Consider the following 15,685-nt stretch of genomic DNA (forward strand, 5'->3'; position numbering starts at 1 on the left):
GCCGCAGTAAACCTTCTAGCGAGGATTTTGACAAACTAAGGAGCTAATGAGCTGTCCTGTGACTAAATTAGAAGAAATATTAGAGAGTAGAGATATTGTAATCATAAGACTCATGGGCAGTCTATGGACTCTCATGGAGGTCCTGCAGTCTACTGAGAACTCCTGCGAGTCCGAATTCTGTATGAGTTTGGCATATGGTTCTCTCCTACGCTCGATGGAGAGGGTGGGAATTTCAAGGACAATGTGCGCTTGCGGAGAGGATCGCAGTGTGGTTGACCTATGGGAAAGTCTGACAAAAATCAAAATTTATACATATCGCCGCGTCTCGTCCCATCACAAGTGCCGCATTAATTCCTTGCGAGAGCAGTTCGAGTCTTACATCAAGAAAGGCGACTTCTCCGACAGTATTACTTGGGATATGACTGCCATCTCTTGATATTATCATATAGTCTGGCTCTCGAGCTGAAGGTACCATACCGAAACCCCTAACCTGCTTCGGTTCTCTATGCTTGGACTCAAAATATTATCTCTTCGCAAGTCCTAGAATCGCATGTCAGGGTAACATTTCTCGTAGAAGGTGGATGAACTTTCGTGTAGCTATAGGGAATATGTAATATAGCTAATATTTTATGGCATTCACACATTAAAATCCTCAGACCCTCCTGTCCATAATCAATGAGCTCTGGTCTAGGCTATTCCTAATGCCGAGCACCACTTCCGGTCTCGTGTATTATGAAGTCAACATTATTTTAGCTCGTATATTTCGAAAGTGATGTAAAACGGTGTGAATTGGTAACCGAGTCTGGCAGCCGTGAGGAGTCGACTCCTGCACATACGCCGTCCGCTCGCCCCAAACACGGGCGCGTAAGTGTATACATGCAACGGTACCCGCGAGAGACTCGTTGACGTTCGGCTAAACTAGGTACCAAACCATTCGATTTTGAAGTCCCGAAGACATATCCTCGACGTAATAATTATATCGGACGCCAAAATTTTTAAATGAAGCTTCCGGATTCCACACGCCCAAGCTTAACTTCGGATTCGGATTCTCGATGCGGCGGCAACCCTTGCGTTATCGGTGACACTATTGGGGAGTAAGCCGTCAAATGATGCTTGAATTTTTTGAAATGTAGGCGGCTGTTGCCGCGAAACAGATTTCCAATCCGGCATCTTTGCTGTGCCGCAGTCTAATTTTTTGATTTAAACCCCCGACGCTCCTTTCCTCGGAATGTCCTGTGACCTTCCCGCTAGTATTGCGGTCTATCATAGTTATCCCGAATCGTCAACGAGATTCTACACCCCGATTGGTCTGGTAACTCTAGCCCAGCAATCAGTTAAAAGACGAATAATCGGTAAACTAAAGGTGGATGTAGAGAGAACGTCATAGCTGCACATGGCGAAGAAGAATAGGAGGAGGGATTTGGGACGGATAAACAAAACGGACGATATAGGAATCGAATCCAGGGAAGAAGTTCCCGCTCCGCCAAAGATTAACCTCCTTTCCGTTTTACCTTTTTTTTATGAGTATATTCCATCAAGAACTCCTTCTCAGTCGGAAGCCGACGACAATTCGATAATAGCGGAAGAAACCACCACGAATGCGTCCCTACATGGGCCATCGAGTCCCCTAAAACCTGCTACCGATACCCACCATATAGATCGTGATGGAGATTCCAACGAAGCCGATAGCGACAGTGTTATCACTACTTTAACCGAGGATTACAATCTTACCGTCATCGTTAAAGACAAATCCGATGGAAAGATCTTCAAATTCCGGGTCTCCAAGGATGTTCTCTCCATTTCATCTCCAGTGCTGAAGTCGTTAATCGGCGTCAATATTCCGCCACAAGGGACAAGCAGCTGTGATGACGATAGCGACCGGAAAGCCGGAGAACCGGTGAAAACTGGGCAGACGCTCTTCCTTGAAGGGCATCCCTCTGCATTTCATGCCATTCTGAGTATCGTTCACTTCGCTCTGGACAAGAAAGCCCTCCTAAGTATCGGCTTTGAGACTTTTACGGAAATTGCTCTTCTTGTCGAGAAGTACGAGTGGGGCAGAGCGATTCAACCTTGGAGCGATATATGGCTTAAGAAGTTCGAACGATACGCATTACGGCCCGGCTATGAAAATTGGCTGTACATCGCAAAGGTTTTCGATACCACCAAGAACGTCGAAAGATTGATAGCGCTGCTAGGGAGGCAATGCGCTAGTTATAATGGGGCATGTTTTTCCAGACGTTATAAAACTCACGGGCGATTGTCCGGGGACTTTTGGAACCATCAAGTAGTGAAAACAGATCTATGGCCAAACGGAATAAAAAGTAAGCATCTGTAATCAAGCAGCTTCTTCAATGACCAATCATACGCAGATCTGCTGACTTTTCTCTCCGTTGTAGATAGAATCATGGTGTCAAGGGCGAGAAGAATCGAGGATTTAACTTCCAGTCTCCTCACGCTGGTACAGGCCTTAGGGTCCACAGGAAATTCAAGATACGACGAGTTTCTCTGCAGCTCAGGTCTTTGTCGGGGCTTGGCTTACGGATCTCTACTGCGGTCACTTCATGCTAACGGACTGGGCCTCAGCACTTTGAGTGAAAATGCAGCGTTGTGGACTGGTTCTGCGGCGGAACTTCAGGAAAAGGTACGAGGTGCCAGATTCGATACGCTTGGTACTGCTTTACCCGAACATCTATGTACTATGCGAAACCTTGGATTAGGTTTTGTATTATCCGTACGCGAAGGGAAAGAAAAATCGTTAGGTACAGGAAAGGACGCAGATGCGATGCTTCTGTGGTCTAAATTAAGGGACCTCAAGACGTGAGCATGATAGTAAGTATTGCTGAGCCATGAAGGTTTCGCGATCCATTCTACATGGTGAGCGGTGAATTCGACATGCTGCATGCTAATAAACGGAAAGACGGAATGGTGCGAAAGGCATTGAGGTCACGTGAATATTGCATCACGTGAGGTTTCAACAATCCATTAGCTTCGCTTTGTACATCCAATACCAATAACGTAATCCACCCACCTGCGAGATGTACCCCAACGCGAGATGCTATTTTTCACCGAAAATTCAAAATTTAATGCCTCCGGGACCTCGAAAACGTGAAAATGGTAATAAAAACTATTTTAATTAACTAATTTTACATTATTATTAAAAAAAATTAATAAATTATTTGTGAAATCGACGGTTTTCGTCGAAAAAAGTAAAAAAATGTAATAACACAACGTAATTTGTTCTGGCACCCCCATAACCCCCCCCGGGTGCTACTGATCCTTCAGGGTCCAGGTCCAAAACTGCTGGGCATAATCAAGCTGCCTGTTATCGGCGCTACGGGTTCGTAAAGATATCCCCAGAGATCGAGCAGCTACCCGCTTTTTAGCTGCCTCGACAGCTGCCTTAATTTCAGCATCCGCTAACACCCTTGCTTTTGATAAATGAGTTTTACCTCCCTCCTTCTTATTCCGTTTCGTTCTTAATACTTTAGTTAACTTTTCATTAGTTACTTCGAGAACTTTACGCCTGGGGAAGGATTCGGCTATAACTTTAATAATTTTGTTATATTACTGTTGTAGCGGAGAACTAAGATGTAGCGCAGTTAATATATCCACTGCATTAATATATGTCTGCAGCGTACGTGAGCATTAAGGCGTTGGAAACGGTTGGATACTAGACTCTTACAGCAGCTGTAATTCATGCTCTGGGATGATTTCACGCAGCGATTCGATGTAGTCCCCCTTTTGAAATTCAGGTAGTTTCTTTAAAACTCGTAAAGCGTCGAAGGGGACGAGTTCAGCTCCCTTCTAACCGTTAATAATATGGCATTTCGTGAACGCTTTAGTACGCGCAATGCTAATAAGCTTCTTAAATTCAGGTTTCCCAATCGCTATATCTTTAAAACGTGAATATTCGTTCACCTCTCTCTTATAAGTGGTGGCGTAATGGCTGAAGAGTCCGACGTCAAAAGGTTAAAAATAGTGCGTAAAATACGGCGGAAGACAGAGGAGTATAATTTTGTTTTTGAGATAGAAGTCGATAAAGTCTACAGTAACGTGGGATTTGTGATCGTCGAGAATTAGCAGTCATTTTGAGCCTCTGGTGATTCGAGCGGTAGTAGGTTGAAAGCAATTTTCTAACTAAGTCAAAGAAAGATGTTCGTTTGTTACGCTTTTGTTACTAGTACCCCAGAGTCACCCTTCTCTCTTCTTATAATTGTGGTGTTAATCGAGAATGTGAACCTTACTTGAATAAATAACGAGCGGAGAATAATATTCTCTCGTCGCTGATATACACTTGATTATGGTCACACTTTCTCGAGTAGTGTCATGAGCACAGAATTGTTGCTTTCTGTAGAATGTGGGTATTATAATAGTTTCAGGCTTTCCAAACCTAATTATGAACTCTTTTTCGTTTATATTCTATATGTTTTCATTTAAAATCTTATGAGTTTTCACGATTTTGTTATAAAGATAGAATTAATGCAGTATCGATTCGACATTATTCGCCTTTCCACGTTTCGACTCCAATAAGCGACTGCGGACTGTTGTCAATTGAGGATAACGTGCCAGAAATTTATAATACTAATTTATGCCTACTGGCCTGCCTGCCATTTTCCCTGCCATAGCTTGAAGGATGTTGTAGTTGGAGGAGAACCCGGACTTCCATAAGTTCTCTATATGTTTTGTTAAAACTATTTCTTCGGCCTAAATAAATAGTTGTTTATGCTGAAACTGGCGGTTCCCCCAGGCGGTTCGGCCGGCAAATCGGTGTCCCAGTGTCAATATTGGCACGTTATAACTCTCTGCTGCATGCTTCAGGGATGACACCTTTCCCGCTTTCAACGCTTTTAATGCTAGACGAATTCTCTCTTCTTTCTCCGGATCGATGTTACGACGTCGAATCGGTGGCATTTTCGATAAATTTAAAGAACCCACTCTTAGGCTTTGAGCAAAAATTAATAAATTTCGATGGTAAATACAGAGAAGAACGAATCTACAGAAAGAAGATAGAAATTTCGGAGGGGATAAGGGGTTGACGAAGAGAACCACTCAATCCCAACACGGTTAGCATCTCGCGTTGGGGTACATCTCGCAGGTGGGTGGATTACGTTATACAGATTGCACTCTTAAGATCTTAAAATATGTACTCGACTTATTCTTTTGGTGTGTGTCAATATTTAGTTCAATACCTTCTAGATCCTAGAGTCCTCATCGCCGAGCCTGTAGAAGCTTCCGAACGCGATATGAGATGTTGAAACAATTCATTTCCTTTCTGGTTACGAGACCGTCATTTCCTATTGTGTTAAATTGCAACATGGGAATTGTGTTGGACAGCTCTGAGCCAAAAATCGTGTGGACAGGCGGTACCAAATTTCAGCTAGGCCGAACGTTTAATATTTTCAAAGGGACTGTCACTACACTAGCTAAAACAACCCGGGGAGATATTGATGGGGTCCAGCTAATGGAAGGTATAAGGTGGAATGGGAATGTGCCTGAAGGGAAGATTTCCCCTTATCTGACCCTCTAGCTGATCATGCACAAGCCTGAAGCATTGGAAAAGGTTTTTTTACAAAAATGCGATACAAAACTACTGTCCTCATCCGCTGAGCTGGGGTTGATTCTCACACCATGGCGCTTGCGAGGCTTCGACGACGCCCTGATCTTGATCGTCTCGCGCGTGATGGCAATACGGGATTCGATTGGTATTATTAGGTATGGGTTACTTGGTTCGTCCAATTTACGAGATTGGTACGAATCTACCGATTGCCCTTCGGCCATTAACCCTATACACTGTACCGCAGATTTATATGGATGGAGTATCTTTCCTTCCTGAGGAAAAACGCTACGGTGAGCTGGGTCCGAACGGCACCCGTCAATTCACTGTGCTAAAAATGCAACACCATCCCTCGTTGACCCCATCCCAACACATCCCACCGACATGAGTTAGTTACCACATGGAGTACGGTGCAGGTATAAGCGAGAGAACCTTGCATGGCCCATCGGACCATGCATCCTCTTCCAAGGCAATTAGTGTAACTGCGGGGCAAGGCAAAAGGACGGACAAAAATAAATTTCCCGTGGCATCCCGCCTTTTTGGAGATAAATACCGTCATCATACCCCTCGATTGAATGGGATTTATAAATTCTCTAAATTCCGCCAATTGAAGATTAAAAAATCGACGATCAAACTCGGATTGGGGCATTAGAATTTAATAAGTACAGAGGAAATAAAGATGTTTGAAGGATTAAAGGGTCCCGGAGAATCACAAGCCAAAGATGGTAACCCTCCCCGCCTCCCCCTCATAACTTCCCCAATACTAACACATTCGAAAACCAGGCTCCTCCCTCCGCATCGCAATAGTCCACGCCCGCTGGAACACAACCCTAATAGAACCCCTCGTGACCGGCGCAATCTCCCGTCTAAAAGCCTCCGGCGTCCACCCCTCCAACATAGTAATCCAATCCGTCCCAGGCTCCTGGGAACTCCCCATAGCCGTGCAACGTCTCTACTCCGCCTCACAAATCCAAGCTTCCACATCCTCTAGCGGATCTGGTGATTTATTAGGTTCTGCGACGGATTTACCCAGCCTTGTTGTTCAGGGTAATGATGAGAAGACGGGGAGTAAAGGGGATGGGAGTTTGACGGCCGGGAAGACGGGGGATGTGGGGAAGAAGGAAGGGCCATTTGATGCGATTATTGCGATTGGGGTGTTGATCAAGGGGGAAACCGTGCATTTCGAACATATTGCTGAGGTTACCAGTCGCGGGTTGATGAGGGTGCAACTGGATTTTGGGGTTCCGTTGATTTTTGGGCTTTTGGTATTTCTTCCTTTCTTCCCCTAATACTAGTTGTGATATCAAGGCATCATCTGCTAATTGGTGAAACAGACGGTGTTAAACGAAGAACAGGGAAGAAAACGTGCGGGACTGACAGAAGACGGTCATAACCACGGTGAAGACTGGGGTGATGCAGCGGTAGAGATGGCACTCAAACGAAAGCAGTGGAACGAAGGTGTCATTATATCCGAAAGAACTGTCTAAATAACTTTTTATCTTTTAAAAATTCCAATCCGAATCCAAATCCCAATATCTATAATCCCATCACCAAATCCGCTATGTACAAAACACCTATGCCGAAGAACCGAGAGAAGTGTTTTATTCAAAGGCCTCATGCATGGGAAACACCCCATCGGCATTCTTCTCGACCACTCCATTCTCCGTAACAATAGCATCGATCAATTCCGCAGGCGTAACGTCAAAACTAGGATTAAAAACCCCAATCCCATCGGCAGCCTGCTTAACACTCCTGACATCCTCCACATTAACCTTCACAAATCCATCTTCCTTGCCGGGAACATTAACAACCGTCGGTCCCGAAACAACCAAAACCTCCCATCCAGGTCTTTGTTCGATCTTAATCCCCTCTCCGCTTTTAGTCTCCAAATCAACAGAGGTAGTAGGCGCAGCAACAACGAATTTAACTCCAAAGTGTTTCGCAATAATAGCTAGCTGGAATGTACCGATTTTGTTCGCGGTATCGCCGTTCGCGGCTACGCGGTCGGCTCCTACTATTATTGCTGAGATTTGGTGCTGGGAGAAGAGAGAGGCGGCCATGGAGTCTGTTATTAAGGTTGATGGGATTTTCTCGTGGACCAGTTCGTAGGCGGTTAGACGGGAACCTTGGTTGTAGGGACGGGTTTCGGTGCAGTAGGCGTGGGAGAGGGAGGAGGTTGAGTGCAGAGAGCGGATTATGCCGAGGGCTGTGCCGTAGGAGGCTGTTGCCAGGCTCCTATTATTTTATATCAATCAGCATCCACTCATATATATCCTATAACATATGAAAGTGTTACAATATACCCAGTATTGCAGTGAGTGAGAACTTTTATATCCGAAGTCTTCCCAACAGCATTCTGAATCCACCCGGCCCCATGCCGTCCGATCGCCTTATTGTCCTCCACATCCTGCAACAACATCTGTTCCGCCGCCTCAATAAAAGTATTTACCACCGTCTCCGAACCTTCATTCGCCACGGAATTCGTCAGTGATTTTAGTTTATTAGATGCATCGGCCAAGTTTACAGCCGTAGGACGAGAAGTGACGAGGTAGTCCAGCTTTTGGTGGATTTCTTCTAGGGCGTTAGAGGGCAGGGGGTTGTTATGGAGTTCGACGGCGAGGGAGAGCACGGCGACGATGGCAATGGCGGGGGCACCGCGGACTTGCATTGTTTTGATGGCATTCCAGGCGGTTGTTACGTCGGGGACGGGGATGTAGATGGATTGGTGGGGGAGGAGGAGTTGATCGAGAATGGAGAGGGTGCCTCGGGTGTATTTGATTGCTTGGAGAGCCATTGTTTATTGTCTATTTTTTTTTTCCAATTGATCTTGGGATGGAGGATGGAGGGGAGAGTGGGGTTGAGATGGGAGATGAGGAAGATTATTGCGCAATTTGCCCATCCCATTCATTATCAGAAAGCACCTTTATCAGACAGCTACCGTTTGGGTAGTTGACCGGGTAGTTCCATACTAACTTTTCCCAGCTGGTTACCCACCTCCAACCTGACCTGGCCTAGTTACTTGGAGAAGAAGCTTTATAAGCACAGCAACAGAATCTGCAGGCCGTCGGGCTTGTCGCGGACCAAATTCTTGGCATTCTTTTTTAAAAGTTAACAACTCGGCCCAGCGAGGGCCCGGCCTCCCGATGGAATCTTAGAAATCAAGCATAACATTATCCCCGCCGTCCGTCTTTTCAAGAAATTCGCTGGCCGAAAGGGCGTGTTCTAACCAAGATTGTAAGTAGTAGGTACTTGTAGAGTAACAGTGGTAGAGTAATAGGTATGAAGTAGTGGATAGTGACAGCAGTGGCGGCGAAAGGTGGATCCGCTCGTTCCCGTCAAATTCACATTCCAGATGACATTGCATGCTCCGAACACACACCTCATTTAAATCTACGTTATCTCTCTTTCTCTCTCTCTCCCTTTTTTTCTTTCTTTCTCTCACTCGCTTACAATCTACAACTTTCAAGTAAAAGTACTTTAAATTAGGTACTTTTATAGTACTATGACGGCGGTGGTATAGTAGTGCATGGTGGTATTTACTTTTCAAGATGGAGAAACAACGGTACGTCAACACACCGGCAGGTGCGACTGGGCTGCCTGTCGAACGACATCATCATAGTTATCACGACATGCATACGAATACGAGAACCCCGGAACCATTCCTACAAAAATACCTAGGGAACCCGAAATACCTCTTACCTCTAATCGGTGCCATTTTCCTACTCGCCGGTCACTTCAATGGCTTTCTTTCAAAACGTGCGGACGTCGACCTTACAAATGCAATCGAGGTGTTTAAACCACGTGCCCCTCCGGCTTTGACACTGGAAGAGCGAACAGATCGTATTTTGTCTTCCGTACCTCTTATAGGTATGTTTCAATATCATTCTTGAAATCCCGAGTTATCCGGTGCTTTTGCTGATTATATTGCCCTTGTTATCCGGGGTCGGTTTTGGTTGTTATAGATACTCACATCGACCTCCCCATCCTCGCCAGAGCGCTGTATCAAAACCACATCAACGCACCGAATTTCACGGTACCCTTCAAAACCGGTGGTTTGTACGGCCAAATCGACATTCCGCGCCTAAAGTCCTCAAAACTCGGTGGGGTCTTTTGGTCAGTCTTCACACCGTGTCCAGCAGTCTCCAAAGATCCTTCAGAAAATTTCAAAGATGAGGTTTATTACGAATCAATCCACGACACAATCCAACAAATCGACCTGATGAAACGAATTATACGAAATTTCCCAAATGATTTTGGATTTGCAAAGTCGGTAGATGAATTTGAAGATGTCTTTTATAAAAGTGGTGGGAGTAGGATTGCTAGTGTTTTGGGGATTGAAGGGTTACACCAGATTGGAAATTCGCCGGCGGCGATAAGGTTGTTTTACGAGGTTGGGGTGAGGTATATTACTTTAACGCATAATTGTAATAACCTCTATGCCGATGGTGCAGTAAGTATTCCACCTTTTCTAAAAACGATATATTGTGGGAAATGTATTGATGGAAATATAGATCGTACCATCCCCTCACTGGAACGGCCTCAACCCCCGCCTCGGTCCCTCTTTAATCCACGAATTCAACCGCCTGGGAATGATAGTTGACCTCTCCCACGTCTCAGCCGCCACAATGCGTGACGTCCTCTCCATCTCCCTCTCCCCCATAATCTTCTCCCACTCCTCATCCTTCTCCTTAACCCCCCATCCCCGAAACGTCCCCGACGATGTCCTACAACTAGTCAAAAAAAATAAAGGGGTGGTACAAGTCAACTTTGTACCGGACTTCGTAACACAGTCCGGGGATGGGAAGGCGGGGCTGGAGGATGTGGCTGATCATGTGGTGTATATTGCCGAGAAGGTTGGGTGGGAACATGTGGGCTTTGGAAGTGATTATGATGGGAATGCGAGTATGCCTGAGGGGTTGGAGGATGTAAGCAAGTATCCGAGCTTGATTGGGGAGTTGTTGAGGAGGGGGGTGAAGGATGAGGATGTTAAGAAGGCTACTGGGGGGAATATTTTGAGGGTTTGGAGGGAGGTTGAGAGGGTTGCGGAGAGGTTGCAGAGGGAAGGGGTGGGGGAGCTAGAGGATGATGTGCGGAAGATGAAGTTTGAATTGTAATTTATTTTTTTGATTGCTTTTCGGTTCCGGTTTTTGGTTTGGATGGCGATGAAAGGCGATACCCTTATGACCTTTTCCTTTGGTTCTTTTGTATAGTGGTCTTTTTTAGGGTTTAGTATACGCCTTAAATTGTTTATGCATATATGCGTGGTTTGTTTTTATGTCGTTAAGCCTAGGGTGCACTCACTGGTGATGGCATCAATTCGAAGATAGCATGGAGGGATATTATCTCTGGTACACAGGTACGGTCTGGAGAGCGAGATAAGTTAGTGTTCTATGTACGATATTAAAAGAGATGTTTAAATTGAATGAAAGAAAATGGGAAAGTTATCGTAACTTTGATTCTCCGAAGAAATGAAAGGGGAGAAACCATAGGCCGCGGAAATTTCTACCAAGTGATTTGATACAAAAGAGGATTACATACAGCCTAAAAGAGAAGCAACGCAAAATGATCCGTTGCAAGTTGGATCTATGAAAATATAGGTCGGCGCTGGACTCTGTGAGCCGGTGACCGGTTTATGGGACTGGCCGGCACGAGGCTACTCAATACCAAGACTTAACTTGATCATGAAATATCTGGAATTCAAAGGTACCCAGTGCACCTTCACTGTATGCTTGGTTGTTCCTCCTCTGATTCGATCGATCGTGATCCGGGATTCGACTTCATATATTCATCATAGTCTGGAGCTATATCCATGCCTTCGGCTAATTTGATATCCGCCCAGTCGCGATATTTCTCGAGGTTCTGCCTAGCTTCAGCAGCACCGACCGCACCAGCCATTTGTAGGATTGCCAAAGTATCTAAAGAACGTGATATGGTGTCGCTCTTGCGATAAATGGGATTGCGGACGCATTCGCAGCTGCTTTCAAAAGCAGCGTCCACCGCACTTGCACCTCTACCGCTCCGTGCATTAACATCAGCACCTTCCTTCAACAATAGTTTAATAATATCGTTGGCGTAGCCTCCAGATTTGCAGGCCGCTTGTAGAGCGGTACTGTACTTTTTGTCTGGAGCTTGGGCATTAACATCAGCACCTGCCTCCAATAGCATCTTAATGATTTCAGCAAAATCATCAGATCCGCCCGTTGCATCGTTTCGGTAACATATCGCTCGCAATGCGTTGCCATAACAGCCACCCTGAGCATTAACGTCGGCACCGGCGTCCAGTAGCATTTTAACAACCTCTTTTATCGCACCACTTTTGTAATAATGAACTCGAGCCCTAGGGACAGCCTGTAACGCATTGCCATATTCTCCACCTTGGGCATTAGGCTTGTTGATCCAAGCTCCCTCGTATAATTCCAAAACAGCCTACCGACTTCGCCCGCATTAGCAGCAGCTTGTAGTGCGTTCCCATATCTTCCACCCTGAACATTAACATCAGCTCCAGCATCAAGTAGCACCTGGATAACTTTGATCACAGTGTGGTACGACCCATAGGTTATCGCCAGTGACGCTGCCGCTGCCTGGAGCGCGGTACCAAATTCGCCACCACTGATGTTAACGTCCGCACCTGCATCGATTAACATAGATATACAAGTAATTGTGGCTGTGGCATCACTGGCATGGTCTTGATAAACAGCTGTCTGCAGTGCATTAAAATAATTTCCACCGCTGATACTAGGGTCTGCGCCGGCATCTAGTAACATTCGGATGACCTCGGTGGCCGTGATTGATACAGCCGCTCGCAACGGAGTCACATGGCGCCCCCCTCGACTATTTATATCGACATTGTGGTCGGGTGAGAGAGTCAAGAGTGTTCGAGCGAGCTTTGGGCAGCCATGGAAGGAAAGAGTGTAAAGTAAATTTGCGTCTTGACCATACTGTTCGACATGCTCCTCCAAAATATCATGCATGTTTCTCAATAATTGGAATAGTTCGGGGTTATTGAGAAGTCGTTGAAGAATTTCTTTATGTCCTGCGGTTGCAAGCTCCGCATGGCGGAAAACTTTCCTGGTTGCGTACCACAGGAATGGATAATTTTCACTAAAATACACCCGCGCATCGGTTCTCGGCTCTTGTGGAGGCTCGTTCGCAAGATCTCTCATGCTGATATACTCCAAGCAAGAAAAAGCGATTCTGCCGTGACCAAAGCTCTCAGAATCAGGTGCGGTTTGTGAATATAGGGTCTGAAGTCTCTTGTTTCGTAATAAAAAGTCTTCCACAGTCTTGTGAATAAACTGAACATAGACATAGTCTCCCCCAGGATATTCATCGGAATATGTGCACACTTCTATAAGCCCCCTCGAATTATTAATGATAAATGACTCGATTAATTTGTCTGTAATGATCGAGCTATTGTGCCGCCGGAGACTCTTTGGCTCTGAAGCAGATTTGACGGCGTAGTACAATTCCGCTGCTGATAGGCGGCCTTCGGCAAAAAGCATAAATTCGAGCATAAAGATAGTGCGATTTTCCCCCGGTTTGTCTATGTCCAGGAGAATGCGAAAAACAGCGTCAAGGTCTGGTGGTAACTCTCGAAGCTCTGTCCATACGGCATCGATGTCGCCATCGTCATACGCTTGATTTAACATTTCCACAACTAAAACAATCCACATAAAAACGCCTTCTGCCTTTCCTCGAAGTTCGGACTTGATGTTATAATCTTCGATCCTGAGATTGCCTTCAATGTATATGGCGATGTCTATATTGTGTTCTTCTATTCTTTCTATGGTGAGCTCCAGTTTCTTGATCATACTGATAGTTGGATAGTGCCGGCTCGATAAGCAGATATTTAGAGATCCTTTAGAACAGCTAATGGCGGTCGAGGCCAATCTTTCGAGAAACAAAACAACCTTTCGCACTTCGGGCTCGTCGCATTCATCCAAGGCATCCACCAATAGCACTATTGGCTTTGTTGACAAGGTTACAAGTCCCAACAGAATACTTTCGAGCTCGCTTTCCTGCCATTCCCAAGAGAGCCCGTGTTTTTTTTCTTTGTCTTGGAAATGCTCAAGAAAGCGGTGGCAGACCTCTGAGTCGTTATCGCATAGTTGATATATCAGTGACCGGAGCATGCCACACCGAGACTTTTCTAGTCCTTCTCCCCGTGTACTGAAAAAATAAGCGGCGACAGAATGACCCGGGAGTTCCTCCTGGCAGTGGAGAAGAGTATGTTTCATCAATATCGATTTGCCAGCTCCTGGCTTGCCCTTGATCCAGAGTACTCCGTTGAAGGTTTCAACATCATCTCGATCGCGCCATTTTAGGAATGTTTCCGTTTCAAAGAACCAATCGCAGGTGTTTCGGTGGGCTGGTGCTATATTGTGTAGACGATGATCCATGCCACCGAAGCTGAGGGACCGTAGACTCCGAACTTTGTATTCCTCTTTGGCCAGTAGTTGTGTTAGCTTGTGACTCTTTTCTTTTCGAATCTTCATTTCTTTTGTTCCAAACAGATGTCATAGAGTTTACATACCTAAAGATTCTTCTGCAAAAGTTCGCATTTTCATAGTACGCTGGGCCCCAGGCCATGTTGCATTATTCGGAAGGCTTGGGGACGGATGTTCACTCGTAGGTAGCGTCAAAAGCAACTCTTTAGCATAGGCTGCTGCCGTCGCTGCTGCATATCCTTGCCATCGTTTGTTCTTATGAGAATCGGAATAATCACAAATCCCTCGAATTACCAAGCATTCGACCACATCTGCAACTCCAGCTGCTCCCATTTCAAAGCAACATGCCCCATGTCTCTTGGCTATAAGATCCCTAGACTTGCCGTCCTTTATTACTGTATTACCCGATGCGATGATGCCGTGGTGAATAACCGGATTGCTTGTTTCTCGAGAAGATCGAATTACTATTTCATTTTCGTCGCAGTAATCACAAGTATCGGTATTACCATCTATGTGATCATATTCAGCTCGGAATAATACATCGTTCGCTTTAGGGCGCATGAATCCTATTTCCTTTGGAAACCTCCTCGCTGTCTCCTTCAGAAGCGCACAAATGCGGCTCTCCTCCGTGGAATGTATCGCCCGCAGTTTAGAAACGACATTGAGAAGGCCCCGAGGTGGCCTATTGAGACTACCCGTCTCTTGCGTATGACCACCGGCTACAATCTTACCGCGATCATGTTGTACCACTCCAGGGCATTGCCCCGTCGGTATACCGACTACAACATCGCCTAGTCGAATATCAGCCATAGTCGGTGCCCCGCCGCCTATGCCTACCATCATGTAAAACCGAATTGAAGGAAAGCTCGACTGCATTTGGCTGACGACGAGCGCCGCAGGGGTAACACCATAGATGCCACATGGTAGGCAAGCCATAACCACATTATGGTTGCCGATCGCCCCAAATACATAGCTGTTCAAATCCTTGGAAGAGTTTGGCAGATCTTCATGGACTTCGTCCAGCATCGCGCGTGCCGCGGCCATTTCGAGCGGGAGGGCGCAGATCCATCCAACAGTATAATTATCGTGTGATAAGATCCCCGCGGCGATCTTGGAACGGAGATTTCGGTCACCATTTTTATCTTCGCACCTTCTTTTCGACATTTCTTAGAGAGTAGTGGCTCTTGTAATGTAAGTTGACGAGTTCTTTTGTGGTGAGGGGTTGAAGTTAGTTAAGATCAGACTTAGTCCTGCACGTACTGACAGGAGGACAAGCAGCTATTCATGTGCTGTCATGATGCTAGCCTCCAAAAAAGGATTAAGAATCTCGACAAACATCGCATCTTGTTTTTTCTTCATCGTAAACATCGGAGCCTTATTTCTAGACCGTAATTGTCCCAGCCTTGTTAACAGGCGGTTTGCCGAAATGCAACAATATCAAAGTGTTGGCGATGTATGTGTATGCATATTTTAACACCTCGGACCAAGCTTCTCTACATTGAATTAATTTCCAAAAAAGTTCTTGGCGAAATTTCGAAAACAGATTCTTATAGTCTCGAGGCCAGATCTTTATTATATCTATATCTGGATTCGCGATAACTAGCCACAAGCTCTGGTATACAGACCGGCTGTATACATCGATGTATCTAGCATTAACGGAATTTGACAACTACAGGCAATTACC

General features: G+C 45.6%; 5 protein-coding genes across 5 annotated transcripts; 3 read left to right on the forward strand and 2 right to left on the reverse strand.

Annotated features, from left to right (window-relative positions):
• Positions 1-1,393: 1,393 nt before the first annotated feature.
• Positions 1,394-2,941, forward strand: DFL_007899 (uncharacterized protein; the record flags this gene model as incomplete). The annotated part of the gene is made up of 4 exons (XM_067637550.1): positions 1,394-2,321; positions 2,397-2,641; positions 2,806-2,829; positions 2,918-2,941. The coding sequence occupies 4 exons, from the start codon at positions 1,394-1,396 to the stop codon at positions 2,939-2,941; spliced, it is 1,221 nt and encodes a 406-aa protein (XP_067489057.1).
• Positions 2,942-6,233: 3,292 nt separating this feature from the next.
• On the forward strand, positions 6,234-7,041 carry DFL_007900 (uncharacterized protein; the record flags this gene model as incomplete). The annotated part of the gene is made up of 3 exons (XM_067637553.1): positions 6,234-6,279; positions 6,338-6,819; positions 6,889-7,041. The coding sequence occupies 3 exons, from the start codon at positions 6,234-6,236 to the stop codon at positions 7,039-7,041; spliced, it is 681 nt and encodes a 226-aa protein (XP_067489058.1).
• A 114-nt stretch (positions 7,042-7,155) lies between these two features.
• DFL_007901 (uncharacterized protein) lies at positions 7,156-8,348 on the reverse strand (the record flags this gene model as incomplete). Its single annotated transcript, XM_067637554.1, has 2 exons — positions 7,156-7,789; positions 7,858-8,348. 2 exons carry the CDS (start codon positions 8,346-8,348, stop codon positions 7,156-7,158), a joined length of 1,125 nt encoding a protein of 374 aa, XP_067489059.1.
• Positions 8,349-9,102: 754 nt separating this feature from the next.
• DFL_007902 (uncharacterized protein) lies at positions 9,103-10,668 on the forward strand (the record flags this gene model as incomplete). Its single annotated transcript, XM_067637555.1, has 4 exons — positions 9,103-9,116; positions 9,174-9,421; positions 9,517-10,004; positions 10,066-10,668. The coding sequence occupies 4 exons, from the start codon at positions 9,103-9,105 to the stop codon at positions 10,666-10,668; spliced, it is 1,353 nt and encodes a 450-aa protein (XP_067489060.1).
• A 604-nt stretch (positions 10,669-11,272) lies between these two features.
• DFL_007903 (uncharacterized protein) lies at positions 11,273-15,045 on the reverse strand (the record flags this gene model as incomplete). Its single annotated transcript, XM_067637556.1, has 3 exons — positions 11,273-11,928; positions 11,985-13,997; positions 14,088-15,045. 3 exons carry the CDS (start codon positions 15,043-15,045, stop codon positions 11,273-11,275), a joined length of 3,627 nt encoding a protein of 1,208 aa, XP_067489061.1.
• Positions 15,046-15,685: the final 640 nt, after the last annotated feature.

This window comes from Arthrobotrys flagrans (genome assembly GCF_004000055.1).
Source record: "Arthrobotrys flagrans strain CBS H-5679 chromosome Unknown unitig_8, whole genome shotgun sequence".
In the NCBI taxonomy this organism is placed as follows: domain Eukaryota; kingdom Fungi; phylum Ascomycota; class Orbiliomycetes; order Orbiliales; family Orbiliaceae; genus Arthrobotrys; species Arthrobotrys flagrans.